At 37.3% G+C, this 19,659-nt stretch overlaps 1 protein-coding gene across 3 annotated transcripts in view; it reads left to right on the plus strand.

The window, feature by feature from the left end:
* LOC105380254 (eye-specific diacylglycerol kinase) overlaps nucleotides 1–19,659 on the plus strand; it is a 126,592-nt gene that overhangs the window by 82,877 nt on the left and 24,056 nt on the right. For all 3 annotated transcript variants that reach the window (XM_038112088.2, XM_048625079.1, XM_048625080.1), the window contains 2 exons: nucleotides 4,038–4,173; nucleotides 14,885–15,088. In XM_038112088.2, coding sequence (XP_037968016.2) covers nucleotides 4,038–4,173; nucleotides 14,885–15,088 — 340 coding nt within the window. The remainder of the gene's footprint in view (nucleotides 1–4,037; nucleotides 4,174–14,884; nucleotides 15,089–19,659) is intronic.

Here is a 19,659-nt window from a genome sequence, read left to right on the forward strand (position 1 = left end):
ACCATTGTTAAAGAATACCAGTGTATGGAGACCGTAGGACGTTAAATGAACAGTTACTTGTTATAAAAATCTTGATTGCTTTACACTTAGCTCTTAGGGTGTTTAATAAAAGTACCTAAGCCAAAAGGGGATGAGCGGATGAACTCTGGTGGTGATTCTTAATCACTTTTGTTTTTTTCAACATCTGCATACTTATTTCACCACTGTAGTATCACTCTGTTTTGTCCTCATGTCCACTAGTGTACGGTGGCCTGCGCCTAAAAGTAATCAGGCGAATTGGAAACAGTAATGCCATCTAGTAACCAGCTTGTAAATATAAGTTACGGGGCGGTGGCGGTAATAATAACAGCATAATGATAGCATATTTCGAGAACGCTATCATGGTCGGTGATAGTCTGAGTGGTTAAGCATTCATGAATTGATGCGGCGGCATGAGGTCCCTGTGTTCAAGTCCTCCACTAATTAGTAAAACTATTGGTTTTTATTTTTAAATGCCTTTTAACATTCTTGATATCAGTAGTAAGCACCGATAAGTAATATTTAGAAGCCAAAGCGATTTATAAAACGTTGAGTGGAACGCAAGTGTTGTATTGTCTCAAAGAACTTTGGGATTCATGATCACATATACTTAATATATTATAATAATAATATATAGTTCTACCCGCAATCTTATGAGAACAACTCAATAAATAAAAAGAAGCAAGTTTTAGTTAGTCGTCCGCTACATTGCACCTGACTGCTACTAACTATTGTTGATTATTGATCCCATCAAGTGTGTTATTGATTAACAATCAATTTTAATTTAGTTTTTTAAATACTACCAAACCCTTAATCGAATTAAAAAATTAAAAAAGAAAGTAAAGGAAACTTCTATCATTTATTATGATCTTTAAAGTCACAAAAAACAATAACAGGATGCGAAGTAAGTATCAACAAATTCGTAATAACTCATGCGGCACCGCCGCGCCACGCCTTAACAACTACGCCACAGTCACTATGACGAAATTGTAAGAAATTAACTACCTAATATACACAGTAGTAAAAACAGCGAATACAAACAATATCGTACTGCTCAAACACTCTTACTTATAGAACAACAACATGCACTTATCAAAACACACGTCCAATACGTTGTAGTTACAAGGTTTTTACTAGATGGCATTACTGTGCGGACCGTGCCTGCATACTTTTAGGCGCAGGCCACTGTACCTCTAGTACAGGTTTGATAGTGTGTCAAAAAGTTTACGCTTTCTCCCATACAAATTGGTGCCTAGCGGAAACAATCATGAAACTTTTAACAGATAATGTACGTAACGCAGGGGACAAAATACTTCTCTGACGGCGTTACGTGTAGGTACGTAAATTGCAAAACCCGTAATAGAGGCCCATGCAGGTCTATACAATGTCTGTATGTGTATATGTGTGTTGCAGAGTGGTGTCGCGCGGTCGTGCAACATATTATGTAGCTCCCGAGAGTCGTGGAGATTTATGTACGCGTCTTGACAACCAGCCAATTGCGTGTATCAGCCTATTTTCTAAACAGTTTCAGTAACATAATTTACTGTTAGAGTCCGACCACGCTCAAAAAAAACAAAAATGCAACTCAAAAAGTTGCATTTTTGTTTGTGTTGCAAAGTTAGTTAAGTGTGAGTTGTGACTCAGGAATATCTCGGTTATGTATCCTTTTCCTCCTGACATTGCTGAAATTAAATTTTATGCCTTCAGAATCGAAATAACAAAAATGAGACAAAACTTCATAAAAAATTAGTTAAGTAACTAACATAACATAACTTTTTAATGGTAACGTTTAAAATATCTCAACTGAAAACAGTTACAACTTCTATACCAGAATGCTCTTTTCTGAAATACAGCTAAAAGTTAGTCTTACATCCAGAAAGACGGCTGATGCAAGTGGACTAAGTATCGCAAAGTGTTCGCCAACATTCAGCCTTGATGGCGCAGAAAGATCTGTTGGTGAAACTTTATTTTCTTCAAACAAGATTTAGCTACAGTCGGATTTGAACTGGAGACATAAAACGATCCTCCGATTTGTTCAGTTTCCAAGTCTCTCGACACAGTTATACCGCTGGATTGATTCGATCTTTCAGCACTTCAACTCGAATCTAATCTCGGATTCCTGATTTTGTAACTTTACCTTACATTTTACTGCTGCAATTTCTTGAAGTAAAAATCTTATTATCAAAGTATAATCTAAGATGAAGGTACAATTTTTATACGTGATAGTAGTTGTTAGTTATTAAACAGGAAACACGTTTGACGTTCGTTATAGCCTGAATATCAAAATCGTATCGGTAATTTTATTGGCAATTTTAACGACTGGCTCGTGGGTAAACAATTTACGTATATTGGTTTGCTATCACTTTACAGCCCCCCATAGATAGATTGAATAGTTTATTGCTCAATTGTGTCATCCACTATACTTCGATTTTACGATACTGTTGGGCCATAAACACGGGTGTAAGAGGAGATTCAGCCAGCTCATTCAAACTGAAACGTTCGAGGACTGCCTCTCGCGGTTCACGCATCAACGGCTTTTCCCCGAACCAGGACAGAAAAATTTACATATCTTTTCCCAATTATCACTACATTATTTCGGTTGGTACGTCGCAGCCTTTTTGAGATAAATTAAATTATAAATTTGAGAATAAATTATTGTCGTGATTAATTAGTATCTCGTTGATAATGGAGATGGAGGGAGACAACATTTAATGGAAAACGACTCACGTTTATTTTCGAAAATGCTCGTAGCATCATTATTTACTCCTTCTCAGAAATAATGTTGTGATACTATTATTGATACGTAGGTACTTTTCCGCACCCAATTATCAGGTTGTATTTGCATAATTTTGTTTCGGCAATTAGTTTGTATAATGTTGCAGATGCAGTGATGATGATTCTGTAGAACTTCATCAAGCGTTTAATTAACTGAAACTACACATGTTATTGCATACATTATGTATAGCCAATGAGGTATATTATGAGGACATACATAATTAATCGTATCCACTTACCTACAGCCGGCAGACGCCTGCAGCTCGAGATATTTGATGTTCATAATGAATGAGTGGGTGCTGTATTATGCTGTTCAGTGTAAGTACATACTGTACCTACGTAGTAAATATATATACCTATCCTTATATTTTTGGCACACCCTTCCTTTCTGCCCCATTTTAGGTGGGACTGAATGCTTTTAGGATTAATTCCACCTGATTGTGCCAGATTCTAAGTACATATAATAACGTTTGTAGACTAAGCAATAAAACTATAAAACGGTATTTAATAAATGTGTGTTTTTACCATTTACCACCTAACCCACCGATTCCAATTACTTTACGTACGTGCGTAGTGAATTCGAAATAATCGATTTTGGAATGTTGGTAATGTTGGTATCATAATCACGGCGCTGATTCCACAGGCCTTTACAAGAGCCTGGCTCCTGTCCAGCTCAGTTTTTGAGGTAGACGGAATTCGATTTCGGAATAGATATAGAATAGTAACCCAAAATTATTTATTGAAATCTAATTATTCTCTAATTTATTTACATAAAGTTCAGCATTAAATCAACATTAAGTCTCTCTCACACACTTACACACTCACACACACATAAATATCATTTTTTAATGTTGTTTTTGTGTTACTTCAGTATATTTTTCTGTTGAACTAAGTAAGTCACTCGCAATAATATTGGCGATGCTATACTTTTTGTTTTTAACCGGTAGTCCTTACGAAACATTTTTAAAAACCTATTTAGGACACACCACCTTATGCTATTGCCAATTTTACACATGTTCTGAAAATAAATATTATAATTATTGAATGAATGAATGAAGGAATATACTTTATTGACAGAAAATATATGTAGGTATAGTATACATAAGTTGAACAATTAAATAAAGAATTTACATTGTTACCTAAACTAGGCTCATCACCTGTGCGTTAGATAACAAGCCCATCCTTTATAATTCAATGGTAGGCACTACAAATAGTATTATCTAACTGTTTCTTCTCCCCACCAGACGGTCGGGCGAGGGCGGCGCGCGCGTGCTGCGGGCCACGCCGGACTGGGGCGAGGCGGCGCTCAGCGGGGAGCACCTGTGGGCGCCCACCTCCGTGTCCGGCGACTGCTGCTACGTGGGCGACGCCGAGTGCCAGGTGAGAGAGACTCCCTACGTAGGCAGGAGGATTTCTTAGCGCCTAGCGAGTCACCAAGCGACTAGGTAGGCGCCAAGCGAGCAATGCGGCCGTTCAGAAAGATTCTAGAACGCTCGTTTTACTGAGCTACTCGCTTGGTGACTCGCTAGGCTCTAAGCAAACCTCCTGCCTATGCGGACGTAGCCTAACTGTTTGTGGTCACTATTATACTCACACGCAATGAAGAAGTTCCAGTGAGAAAATCACCAAATTACTCCTAAACGGAAAAGGCGAAGCTAGTTTATAATATGACGCCGTCTGCAATATATAATATATTTATTTGATAAACAGTTTAGTTTGTTACACAAAATTCTTAACTAGTTGATTTATACTAAAGTAATATGTAATAAAGTGTTATAAACATAGCAGCATCTGATGCTGAACTAGGTTTATGGCCTGTATTTCAGCATTCAGCGCCTCAATCCTCAGTAATCTTAAATAATATTAGACATCTGTTAACGCAAAGTAGAGAAACGTAACGTAATATTTAAGTAAGTACATTTAAGCATGCATCAGAATATTACCAGCCAGAAACGTTAATATTGTGTTTTTCAAATTTTAATTCAATGTATAAAAAAGAATAGGCCACTTAAAGTTAGCATTTTTAGAGGAACTTTTTGTTTGCCTGTGAGTGATAATGAAACATTGATAATGAAATTTCGCCGACTGTACTCTTAAAACATATTTAATAAGACATTTTGAAGGGTAAGAAACTAAGCAATATTATGAACTTAATAAATAAATTATTGTTAAAATTTTACAAACGAATAAAAGATTCATAAAATAATAAGGCTATTAGACCTACATTTTTGCGGGTTTAAACTCTAGGGACATCTAGGGAAAGTAATCATGCCTCCAACACCACTTATACTTTCCTACCTACGTAAATGAGACATAAAGAAACTTTAAAGCTGGGAAGTTTATAAAGTAATCCGCTAAGTAGGTAAAAGCGCCCCGTTGTGCCTAAATGACTGATTTGCCCATTAATAATAACAACATCAGTGCATAAATTGCCTAAACCGGGATAAAACTAGCTCCGGGAGAGACCTCCCGTAATCAAGATCGCCCTACTTTCCATTCGTGAATGGAGTAAGGAAACTAGCCTATTCAGAACTCGGCTCATATACTACAAATGTATGCTATACACTATACACTATACGTATACCATTTCATCAGTGATCAACCCAAAAACTTGACTACTAAAATATAGTTAAAATTATATGCGCACGACTGTTATCCCCGAGGGGGTAGTAAGGGGTGACTCGCAAGCGAGTCACGCGCTTTTCGGTATACATTTGTCCTCACGTGATGGTTCGTGAGCCGTATCGACGTTTTTGATTGAGTACAATGCACTTAGATTTTAGATTACACATCTAAACTAGATGTGCAGGTTTCCTCACCATGTTTTCAAGAGCTATGGTATGAATTGAATGTACTTTAATTCCAAAGAACTCATTGGTTCATGTCAGCGCCGGGATTCAAACACGTATCTCCGGCGTAAAAAGCGAGCGCTTACCCGACTGAATTACCACTGCTCTTAAGTTAAAATTTCAGTATGAATTTATTTATACTTTATGCGTCGACTATCATGTGATAGTTTTTATTACATTTTGTGTAAATTTTACATTTCATTGTGTACATTTTGTGCAGTGTTTGTCTAGATCACTGTTAACATTCCTCCCTGTATATTATGGTTACACTACACTGTATAGTGCTACGCGCTACGGGCTACGCGCTACGGCTGTGCTACAGAGCTGGCTACGAAACATTCGTAGCAAGCTTTGTAGCCGCTAAGGTGCTAATAGTACCTACATATCTTAAAGCATAAAGCACATAAAAACAGACTCCCAATATCAATAAAAAGTACTTCAGTAAGTAATAATGCTTTACATAAGTTATTAACCGCACCAACATCAACAAAAGATAGCTCGTAGTAGTAATTTAACCAAATGTTTTCACCTGTTTTGCTTTTGAAGTCAATTCAGGGTGTCCCAGGTTAAAGTGCACATAATAAAGATATTGACACAACTCGTCATTCTAAACAACTTTTTATCTTCACTTCATATTATTACAGTAACTATGCTAGCCATGTGACTTTTTGCCATGAACAATGCACTTTTTCTTTACAACTTCCGAAAGTTCTAGATCAAAATTTGTTCAGAAGGACGAGTTGTTGTGTCTTATTTCAGATGTGCACTTTAACCTGGGACACAAGTATAAGTAAAAACCTTATCTTGAAAATATAAACTACAAATGAAATTAAAAATGTCAAAGTTTTAATATTTATATTCGATTCTCAATTTTTGCTATCTTGGAAATGGCGGCGATAAATTGAACAAACTGCACTGAATAAGGAATTTCATGTACATTGCAGTAATTAACTTAATTAATTTGTTTCAAATTGCGTTGGCGTAAGCTGGCTTCGGCGATGTCGTTATTGGATAACGATAACAATTGTATGAGGAATACATACATACATATACAGGATGTTTTAAGTTTAAAATAAATAACATTGATTGGATAAAAATACATAACTCTACATAACGTAATCCCAGAAGGCGTAGTCAAGGCAAGAGATAAAGATGTGACCTATCACATGACTAATATACTAATATTAGTCATGTGATAGGTCACATCTTTATATCTGTTTTTGAATGCACTTATACAGGGTGTTGCAAAATTGGTATACTAAGCCGAAACCTACATGTGCAGCATGGTATATCTAAGCCCGAATCTGAAATCAGAATTTTGAAATTCGCGAAAAAAATATTTCATTTTCCATAGTAAAAGGTCACGTGACAAACAAAGTTTCTATGGAAAATGAATTTTTTTTTCGCGGATTTTCAAATTCTGATTTCAGTTTCAGGCTTAGATATACCATGCTGCACATGTGGGTTTCGGCTTAGTATACCCTTTTTGCAACACCCTGTATGTATAACCTAGAGGTGTAGATTTCTTCATTAAGCTGTCCTTCACCTTAAGGGCACATGGTATAATTGTACTGAAAATAGATTTTCCATAAGTTTCGCACTACGGTTTCCCTTACGAAAGAAAATTCGCCACTGATTAGACAATAACAAAAGCAAAACCATGTGAAAAGACCTAGTGCAGCCCAAAGTGGCAATCCCGGTAACCTTTTAGTTGATAGCTTAATCCACTTCGGAAAGAGCCCAGTGACATTTCAGCAGACTCTCAGCTCAGTATAAACGGACTTTACTTTTTTTTGCTGGCGACATGCAGTGGGACAATAAGCTCTTTATTTGCTTATTTTGAAACTGCACTTGGAAAAGAAAACATTTAGACTATTGCAGATAATATGTTTATATCCCATTCCACGGGGAGAGACATCTGATACAAACAAAACTACCCTTATTCTAATGTAATAAGGGTTCTATAAGATGTCTTTCCCCGTGGAATGGGATATAAAAATATTATATTATCTGCAATAATCAATAGAAATAATATACATAGAGGGTAAACTTATACATAGGTATAATCTCACTTCTAACTCTCTCACTCTTTTTAAAATTTAATCATAATTACATGAGGTTTGTTCGATGAATGATAATAATTGATACAAATACACATATATTTCACATTTATTAAAAAATATTACGCTGCTGGTACAAGTGAAAAGTCACACTAGCTATGTTTCCCCGCTGAATAGCAACTGATATTCGTTGATACCAGGAATTTTAATGATAATTATACACTATATACATATTATACATTATACATGAATACCTACCTGAAAAAACACTCTCTTGCTGAAACATGAAATTACGTCCAGTAAATTTACCTATGGTAGATTAATTATAGATTTTAAATGTTAGCGCCGCCACCGTTTAAAGGACATATTTCAGGCCTTAATCACCTTATACATTAAGCTACAGTGGTTTACCTCATTTTGCTCTGAAAATGTTATCTTATCTTTTTAATCTCGTCTTTCCAAATCCAGCGCGGCGCGGGCGACCATCCTTTTAAATTTTAAATGATGTCTTTTATCACTTACCGATCAAAAGCGAGGCCATACTGAACTTTGTTAATTATCATGTTACTGAATTATACAGGGTGTTGTAAAACTGGTTAACGTGGAAATGCGGGACTTGAAAGGTCCTTCTGAACAACTTAATTTAGCTTTTCGAATTCCTGTTTTTTTAGTTGGTCATAGAATAACTTTGTTTTTAATTTTTAACTTCAATTTAAATAATTTAAACCTAATGTTCGTTCCCTGGTTTTAACTGACTTTATTATGTAGGTATCTATGTATGACTACTAATATCTTCGCCAGCTATAGACTTTTTCATGTATTGGTGGGTTACTAAAAACAGTAAAATAAAGAAATAATAATAAAAAGGACTTCAAAAATCACAAAACAGTAATTATAAAAAAAATCATGTAAGGTAAGTAAGACTAATGTAGGTAAGTCTTAATCGATGCTTTTAACGAAAATACACTATCCCAAGAAGTATTAAACCTACACGCGTAGTCCGTGCTTAATAACAGCCATTAGTAGAAATAGCTGAAATAAAAACGAAGCTGAAAACTGAAACGGAATGTAAAATTCACACTGTACCATTGCATTGTACATTTTTGTACGTATGGATATGGATGGGCTCGTGACAAAAGCATTTCACTCGGCTTGTAATTTCCGCGGCCATTACAAAGTTTCCTTTCTATTCCGCGCGGCGGCGGCGGCGCTAGTGAATGTAAGATTAATGATCGCAACAAACATTATCTGCCCGTGACCAGCGGACCTATTTTTATAAACCAGCATGTTTTGTTGAGAGACAAAGAGGTGTCTTTAAATTTTCATCGGTATACTCATTATGTAAGTACCTTTATTCATCTGATTAGAGTGCATCAAAATAAATATACATTTAGAAAATAATATAAGTAGGTACACAGGGACAGTCTTTGCCTAGCAGTGAGACCCGAGGGGAGGACTATAAAAAATATTATTTTCAATAAGTCAATTTAATTCGTGTCAGAGGTAGGTAAACACACTAAATCGTGTAACTAATAGCTGTTTATGTGTAATAGACAACATAACCCCCTACACGGGTGATCACCACTTTATTGAACCTTTCACATTGACATGGCACCATTCTACCAGAATTCCCAGCCGAAACTGACAGAAAAATGTAGTTTAAATTATATACATCAGAATATTGTATAACTGTAGGGATTTACGACACGTGTATGAGATGAAAAGAAAATGTTTTTTATTCTCCTTTGTTTTATTTAACCTCAGTAATATGAGTACCTAATAGATATGTGTTTTATTCCCATATTAAATATACACCTAGAGTACCTGTTTCTATGCGTACACGATATTGTGAGTTCTGCTTTTTCTAAATGATTGATTTATTTATACAAAAATATGAAGGTTTTTAGCAATTCATAAACTGTACTCAAGTAAAAAGTTAATGTTTATTTTAATTTGTTGTTTTTTTCGTCTTATGTGGCATGCCATATATAGCACCCGCCCGTGCTATATATGTAGGTATATTATTATCAGATAATAAATACTCGTAATGGGGATAAAAGAACTCTCAATCGCACTATTCAGCGTTCCTAACAAAATATTACAAAACTTTTGATGTTCAACTAAAGAAATAATACTTTTCGTTTAGTTACAAACCTGTGAGTTTCCCACCTAGAAAGTTCCAAATGCAATGAATAGCTAGTACCTGCAGCATGCTACTCACGCCGCGAGCTCCGAGCTACGATCCTGAACTAAGTCTTTAAAACAAGTACGAACTAACACAGGTACTAAAAGAAGAAGTTTGCTGTTCAAAACACTTTCCCACGTGCTCGTGCTATCGACTACAGCGAAGTAACTACACAACTTTATTTACGGTCAATTGGACTTGGAAACTGCAGCTAAAATACCTTAAATATAACCTACACGAAGTTAAAAGCTATGATGAAATATGAGCGGTAATTAAATCGATCCATCTATATTTCGGAGCTAGATCGTCACAATTATGTGACGAGCTAGCTCCGAGCTATATTATTAAATATATTATACATATTATTATCTTCTTCTTCTTCTGGTGCCGTCTCCTATCGAAGGTTGGCAATCATCCTGCTGATTTCCGTCTTGGAGGCCGCCGCACGGAACAATTCTCCAGTGCTCAGCTGGAACCACTGGCGTAGATTTTGCAGCCATGATGTCATTGGCCGCCCAGGCCTCCTCCTGCCTTGTATTTTCCCCTGGGTTATTATTTGGAGGAGTTCATATTTGGGGTTTCGCATTATGTGGCCGAAGTATTTCAGCTTGCGTCTTTTTATGGTATTCAGTACCTCTGTGCCTTTCTTATTTAATCTTTGAAGGACTGTTACATTCCGAACCTTCTGGACCCACGATATTTTGAGCATTCTCCGGTAAACCCACATCTCAAACGCTTCAAGGCGCTTGGCCATTCTCTCGGTGAGTGTCCAGGCTTCAGCTCCATATAGAAGGACGGAGAATACGTAGCATTTTGCTATACGCGTGCGTAGATTGAGGTTCAGGTTACGGTCACAGAGGACTTTTTCCATTTTTCGGAAGGCGCTACGAGCTTGTTCGATTCGGCATTTAATTTCGAGACTGTGATCTCCTTTGTCGTTGACTATAACACCCAGGTATTTGTATCGGCTCACTCTTTCAAGGTCTGTACCTTCAATGTTAATGGAGGAGTTTGGCTGTGGTCCTCGGCTTACTACCATGTATTTGGTCTTTTTCGCATTGATGTTGATGCCGTATGACACACTTGCTACGGTGACGATATCCACGAGTTTCTGCAAGCTTTGCCTGGTTTCAGCTATTAATATGGTGTCATCGGCATATCTGATATTGTTGATGACATGGCCGTTAACTGAGACACCCTCTGTGACATCTGACAGAGCCGCTGAAAATATGGCTTCGGCGTATATATTGAAGAGCAACGGTGAGAGGATGCAGCCCTGTCGCACACCTCTGAGTATTTCAACGTCAGTCGAAACGCGGTCATCAACTCTCACGTTGGCCTTTTGTTGACAATATAAATTCTTGACTATTTGAAGGTCTTTACTATCAATTCCCACCGACTTCAGGGTTTCAAAAAGTTTCTCATGCCTGACTCGGTCGAAGGCCTTCTCATAATCAATGAAGCAGATGTGTAACTCGCGATTTACATCAAGGCACCGCTGTACAAGCATTTGATATCCAAAAAGAGCGTCACGTGTTCCTAGACCTGCTCGAAATCCGAATTGAGTCTTAGATAGTATAGCTTCGCATTTAGGATAAATCCTTTTATGTATTATCTTAAGGAATATTTTTAGCACGTGACTCATCAGGGATATAGTCCGGTAATCGCTGCATTTCTTCGGATGATTGATTTTTGGCAAGGTTACAAAAGTAGATTTCAGCCAATCTCTTGGTATGTAGCCAGTTGAGTAAATTTCGTTGAAGAAATTAGTAAGGAAATCTAGATTACAGTCATCGATTTCTTGAAGTATCTCTACTGGAATGTCGTCTGATCCAACAGCCTTCCTTCGTTTTGCTGATTTTATAGCATGTGCTATTTCAGATTTTATTAACTCAGGTCCAGATTCCGTTATAGAGATTTCATTGTTGTCTATTTTTCTGTCATGGAATAGTGTCCGGATATACGACTCCCAAATCGCTAGTTTCTCTTCTACTGAAGAAGAAAAATTACCTTGTTCATCTAACAAAGCAAGATGTGTTTTAGTAGGATATCTTTTACTTAAAACATCTCTTATACTTTTGTGTAGATTAAAATGGTCGTGTTTGGCTTGGAAATCCTCTATTTCTTGACATTTTTCTGCCAACCAAGTCTCCTTTGCTACTCTTATTTTCCTCCTTATGGTGTTTTGTATACATTTGTATTTTTGATGGTCTTTTCCCTTGTATTCCCGTCGAGTTGAAATTAACTGCAGTATTTCTGTAGTCATCCAATCCTTCTTCTGAATGATCGGGGTAGGTGATAAAACAGATTTTCCTGTCTGCACAATGGCATTCTTGAAATCCATCCATGTGTTTTCCACGTTGTTGTAGTCCGGATTAGATGATTTTAACCGGCAGATCTCATTATTTGTGCCAAGATGTAACCTTACCCTAACTTCACGATCTCTAATTTTAGATGTATCCATTTTTGGTTTAGGTGTTGGATGACATAATTTCTTAAGTTTTATACACAGCTTTGCAACTAAGGGATTATGATCTGAGCCAATGTCCGTGCCAGGGTACGTTTTCAATGACTTGACAGTGTTCCTATGTCGTCTACTGATTAACACATAATCGATTTGATTCCGCACAATGTGATCAGTCTTATCTGCGGGTGATTTCCACGTATACAGACGTCTTGGTGGCAATTGGAACATTGTGTTAGAAACAATAAAGTCTTTCTCCTGGCAGAATTGCACAAGCCTATCTCCACGATCATTTCTTTCTCCTAATCCGTAATCTCCGACATAGCCTTCAACCTTACCTTGACCAACCTTGGCATTGAAGTCTCCCATAACAATATTGATTTCGTGCTTTTTCAATGAGCGGAGCACGGTTTCTATTTGTGCGTAGAATTCTTCAATTACATCATCATTTTTGTCAGCAGTAGGTGCATATACTTGGACAATATTAATGTTAAACGGTTGTGCTTGAAGTTGTAAAAGCATAATACGATCGGATATAGGGATAAAGTTTTTAACGCAGCATCGTAGCTCCTTCTTCAGAATCACTGCTACTCCGTTCCAGTGGTTCTTCTTGTCCTCACTACCACTGTAGTAAACCACATGACTCTTTGTAGCCAACTCACCTGTTCCTATCCATCTGAGTTCGCTTACTCCGAGTATGTCTAGTTGTAATCTATCCATTTCCAGTAAGGCATTATCCAATTTAGCGTCCTCGTAAAGACTTCTTACATTCCAAGTGGCTATCTTCATGGCTGACCCGGAGATTCTTAGCACCCTCTGACCATCTAAGGTCTGCCGGGGACTGAGGGCCGTGGTAATGTTGTACTCAGCCATGATGATTTTCCTGGGGATGATAATGCGGTGGTTTCCCGTTGCCTTCCGCATCGCTGTTTGTTACCGGAGTGAACAATAATAACCGTCGACTGTACCGGTCTCCTTGACCTCCACTCTCAGGTCTACTGCAGGCGCAGCTGCCCGCTGCAGGGGTGGGTGTGCTTATTTACTGGCGGCACATGCTCGCCATGTCACAAGGTACTCATTGAGCTTATGCAGCACTTTTTAGGTAAGTCCGTTCCACCAGACTTCCCACTACGCTCTCGTAACCTCGCCGCTGTGTGGTCGGGGACTGCTTATTCGATATATTCGCAGCTAACCACCATATCTGATGGCCGTTCACTATCCGCCACCTGTGACCCCGGAGATAGCCTACAGCTCAGCCCCCCCTTATACGAGTTATTATACGAGGTAACAATTCTCTAACTCTCACTCTTTTCAACGCAAAGCAATCTTTGTGAGTTGGTTTTTGATAAAATCTTTGGAAGATTAATTGGTAGATATGAATTACTCGTAGGTATAACTTGGATGTTTAAATAGAAATTGTTTCAGAACTCACCTTATCTTATATAGGTAAAGTTCCTAACAGGTGAGCGCACAAAAGATGCCTCAATATACCTGTTTCGCCGCTTCGCCGAATTCCTTATGATGAAAACTTTTTCGTTCATTTAAATGTTTCGATGGATTTAAATTGCAAATGAATTTGAATATTTATGAGTTATATTTTCACGTATCTGCGTCACGGCGCTAAGTATTTTATTTGGAAATGATCCGTGTTTGCATTTAATGTTAATGAATTATTTAGCAGGAGGTAGGGAAGTACTTTTGTGTGTCGGGGATTGTTATTATCAATTAGAATTTAGAATGTTTGGGTAGGTACTTTCGCTAACTTGAGGGTCTAGTTTTTATTTTTAAATTTAGGTACTCTGTGAAGTAGGTATACTTACTTAATGTTTCTAAAATCAAAACTCGTCCGCCATTTACGCCTGAAAGAAGGATAAGTAAAGGAAAAAACTTTTGAATTTGTAATATTGTTTATTTTATAGCTATACCCGCGAGCTCCGCTTTGAACAACGGGATAAAAATTAAGCCTGTTACTTAGGGATAATGTAGCAATATATTGTTGAAAGAATGGTGGTAAGGTTTTGAAATTGGTCTATTAATTTTGAGTTTATTCGTTACAAATATGTACAAAACCAACCAACTTTTTTCACGGATCGAGTAGGTAGTGCAATCAGTAGTAGATACTCACCGCTGAACACTGTTCAGCGTTTATACTTTTCACTATTCAGTAGATAACAAACTGAAAATGAAAATGAATGAAAATGAACTCATTAATCTATACAGCTATAGAGGGTGGGGCTACGGCAACATTGCCTAATTTAAGTTTAGATAGCCATAAGCCTATGTGCCCAACTGCCCACCTATTTCCTTTTACTGACAATATAGGTACATAAATTGATTGATTGGTCTTGGGTGTTGCTATTTATATTTAGTATGTATCTATGTATGTATTTGTGTAGTTATATCAGCTGTCCGACTCCCAAAACACAGGTTTTGCTTAGCTTGGGGTCGGATGACCGTGTGTGAGATGTTCCACATATTTATTTATTATTATTATTTATATATAAATAAGTAACAACTCTATTCCCGTCCGCAGAAGCACGGGTCCCGCATGAAGTGCTCGGCGTGCAAGATCGTGGCGCACACGGCGTGCATCGACACGCTCATGGACCGAGTGCAGTTCACGTGCAAGCCCACCTTCCGCGACGTGGGCATCCGCCAGTACCGCGAGCAGACGCTCACGCACCACCACTGGGTGCATCGCCGCTCGGAGAAGGGCAAGTGCAAGGCTTGCGGCAAGGTTAGTGGCGATGGATGGTGTGGTGTGCGATGTTGTTGTTTATGTGTTGAAATGTGCACGGTACAGGCGATGAAATGTGAATGTGAAATATTAGTTTTTGCGTTACTTAATAGCTTGTTACTTTTTCATCTTTTGGGTATGAATGTTTTCTATCAATACAAATATAAAGTAAAAGGGTAAAAGGACAGATAAAACCCGAAAAAATATTAGGTAAGTATTTGAAATTGTAGTTAGATATATGTAAATCGACCGTATACCTATTTGAAACGTGACAGTAAAAAGTAGTTTTTTCTCTTTTTTATAAATGAAAATTTATTGTTCATAGTTACATTAAATTAATGCTAATATAAGAAATTCATCCAACCATTGCAATTTAATTATAAACCACCATGCATCTGTTCAAATCGCGATATCCTTTAAATGTATCTACGCACAGAAATGGTAAGCGAAAAAACTTTGTAATTATCGTCTTTTGTTTGATATTTTAAGAAAGAATGGAAATAGGATTTTTGTTATCTTTTAGCAATCTTATTTCCGCGGTGAACTAAATTTACATTCTGCTTGCTGCAGGTATTGTGGGATCTTTCTCTACACCATCTCCGTTTGCGCAGTAAATTTTCACTACAACATTCATATTTTAATAAATTTATATCATACAGCTTGTGTCACCTTCTCTCGTAGGAGATATATTTTCTGTTTATATCTATAGTCTACATATGGCGGGTACCTACCTACCGTTGCTCGCAACCACTTTATATGATTCATATCGCTTTGCTTTGCAAATCTCACCACGTTTGTCCACGAAACAAAAATTCAGAATTCAGAAATAAATATTACATAGGTACATGAATGAAATATTACAGGCTGTATAAAGAGATGGATTTGTCACGTGACAAGGGTTCCGTACGGCATTTTACATATTTTAATATCGGATTATGAATGGGCGACAGGTAAAATAGGATTTTTCCGAAGCTTATCGTTGAAACGATTCGTAAATATTTAATTTAACGACAAAATAAGAATGAATTTCATTGTGCCCGTAAAGAAAGTTTGGCAATACTATGTTAGATACAATGACCTGCCAACAGGAGATTCAATGATAAAACTCCACCTTGTATAATTTTAAACATAGAAGCAGCAAAGTAAATATAGAATAACTACGTTGTAATTTCCGTAATGCTCATTTTTTATGTAGCTAAACAAAATCGATAGGATAATAAACTGACCAACCGACATTCAATTAAGAGGTCCGTCGTTAATAAAGAATAAAGTCGTACCTGGGCAGACCAGATAATTGAGTCTTAAATATTGAATTAAATCCCTTAGGGTGCGTTCACACATCACGCTATCGGGCCATTTTATAGATAGATGTCGATTTTTCTTGGCATAAAACGTGATGGGATGACTTGGTCTGTATTTAATTAATTTTTAGGGTTCCTTCCTTAATAAATTAAAATATTTGAGAAAGTTATGTATATAAATATTACCTATGTATATTACACATTAAATTTATATCAGATTCAAGTATTGCGTTCCTTTTATGGTTATTTTCGATGAACACTCTATTTTTATTATTAGTTAGTTCTAGCTTGATTAGGTTGCTTGATACCTGTAGTGCAGAATCCCTATCTACGTATATAAAGAAGATGAAATGGTAATGAAATGTATGAATAAATTCCATTTCATTTACTCACTGTCACCGTGCCATCGACTGCTCGGGACGTATGTAGGCTTAGCTTGTTCCACCGATGTAGATTGTAATTAATGTTTTCGTTCATACATAATATAGTGAGCGACTGATGTGTACGAATGGTCATTTTATTGGGTTGACCTTTCAAGATAGATCTTTTTAGATTAGTTTGACGTGTGATTTGTTTGTGTTTGGGGTAAATAGTACCTAAATACTTACACGTGATTTAATATGATAACCAAATAAGATATTATCAAAAAGACATTATTTATTTATTATTATCTGTTATTTCCTAGTTCAGAGCAGTATTTCACCTACCTTTAGATTTAAGAGTTGACCTATTTTTAAAATATGTATTACCTATAGTTATCTGAATAAATTTATTCTATTCTATTCTTATTCTATTCTATTTGGTAAATATGATGTTTATATTTCATCATCATCATCAGCCAATAATCATCCACTGCTGGACATAGGCCTCTCCCAAGGAGCGCCACAACACTCGGTCCTCGGCCTTCCTCATCCAACCACTACCCGCCACCCGCCTAAGGTCGTCAGTCCAGCGGGCAGGAGGGCGTCCCACACTGCGTTTGCCTGTTCGTGGTCTCCACTCGAGAACTCGTCTACCCCAACGGTTATCGGTTCTTCGGCAGATATGACCAGCCCACTGCCACTTCAGCTTGCATATTTTGACAGCTATGTCGGTAACCTTAGTCCTCTGACGGATAACCTCATTTCTGATACGATCCATCAGAGAAACCCCAAGCATAGCTCTCTCCATAGCACGCTGAGCGAGTTTAAATCGGTGGACCAGTCCTACCGTCAGTGTCCACGTCTCTGCACCGTTTATATTTCGAAATGTGTATAATAAAAAATAAAAACTATATATAAACATAAACTCAGTTTTTTTTTTATATCATGGATCATACGCATAAAGATGAAGTTCAATAGTTAAGTTATAACATGAACATAACTTATATTAGGCTAGATGGGAGGACGACCTCATGAATGAGACCCGAGCACTTTATCCGTTACGCTACCACTACCTAAGAATAGATGTACCTACTAATTTAATGCATTTTTTTTGTATGAGATTTGAACTGCTGGAGTCAAGTCTTAGTCTTCTCTGAAACAAATCTGTGTTAGCAAAGAAACATCCTGAAGTTTATACTAAGTGTATCGGGCTTAAATAATTTGAAAACCTTTAAATGTAGGTAATAGAAGATTTTGAATATACCCAACAGTTTGGTTCAAGATTTACTCAGTAAATATTTGCTTCCTACCATTTATAATATGATTCCTATCTCCGGGAAACGTATGATAACCACATAATTTATTACTAGCTGAGGCCTCGCGATGTGCTCCCGCGTATTCCAATGTGAGGCTTACAGGATAAAATATAAACCTTATATTTACATTATTTATATTGGTATGTTATTTGATATAATATCAGGCTGGTAGGGGGTAAATGTTTTCACGAAAAACACATCAATGTTGCAAAAAAATTTAATAATTGAAGTACTTTTTTGACAAAACATATACTTTATGCGAAGCTTGCGGAAAATCATTATTTTACCAAATTTGCCTCTTACCCCGATACATTATTTAATCATAACTATTAATTAGTCTCTGTGTAACTAGTTTAATCTACGAGATTTCATTAAGAGAGCACACACAATTAAGTTGTGATGTTCACGCCAGTCGCAGGCACGGGGCAACTCCTGATCCCTCAGGAGCCGAACTTTAACTTAGAATATTCAGAGCAGCATCCACCTACTACACATGTACCCGACACTTTGTGGACGGAGTATAAATAACCCAGCGGCTAAATGCAGATATTCGTCAGCTATGCGCCACTATCAGATTGGCAAGTATATTGCTCGTAGGTAAATCTATACTTCTAATGTTATGCATATTGTATATAAATTTAAAAAATATGTGAGTATATTCTTTTGTGCTTTTTCTTGATTAACTGAACCAAATAGGTATATCTCAAGTGAAAACGTAGCGTACAAATTCAATTCTACCGAAAATACCGAGTCCGAATCCAATTCAGACAAATTGTAAAGAAACAATTTTCCTCGTCAATGGCTCTACAAAGCCATACTACACGTTTAGCCACGATAAAAAACTGTTCAATTCAAACGAACTAAATGACCTTTTGATTTCTTCTCGTGAAAAAAATATGTATGTTTCCAGCGTTTTTCAGCGGGCAAACGCTGTGTGGTTTTTTTTTCACAGTCATCAGTTGCCTTCCGTGTATGACGCAAACATGCATTTAGCTTGCAATCACGCCGCCGCCGCCGCCGCCGCCGCCGCCGCCGCACACTCCAGGCAAAGTCGTTACCGCCGCCGCCCGCGCCCTCTCACACGCTAATGACAAAATTACTGAAAAACCTCCCGTTACGCCTGCAGTTACCTCCAACTAGGTTACTTGTAAATAATTGCGGCATTTAATCAGGGGCTAGTTTTGCTTTAACTTACTTTCAAAATAATGGCTCGTGCATGTCATTCTTTTATTTTAAATATTAGGGCTGTTCTTTTTATTAAAAGCTTTCTTTTCAAACAAACAATTCTTGAGGAGCCTAAAATTAAATTATGACCCGAAAAAGACAGTATGACATAAATAATATTGTTTGGTGATTGTTGGGGTCGCCGCACAGACATTAGTCATTTCACTTTGACACGCCACATGGCAGCTCGTTCACTCCGCCCGCCCGCCCTGACGCCGCCGCCGCCCGCCCCGCGGCCGCACCGCCACCGGCCGCCGTCAAAAAGGAATTAGCGAGATGGACCATCACTTTATTGTGCTGCTATTTTTATGAATCTAGTTTTTGTTTAAGTACCAAAGGGTTTTTAAATGGATGTTGATGGATGGTCG

Source organism: Plutella xylostella, chromosome 13 (assembly GCF_932276165.1).
Source record: "Plutella xylostella chromosome 13, ilPluXylo3.1, whole genome shotgun sequence".
NCBI lineage: Eukaryota > Metazoa > Arthropoda > Insecta > Lepidoptera > Plutellidae > Plutella > Plutella xylostella.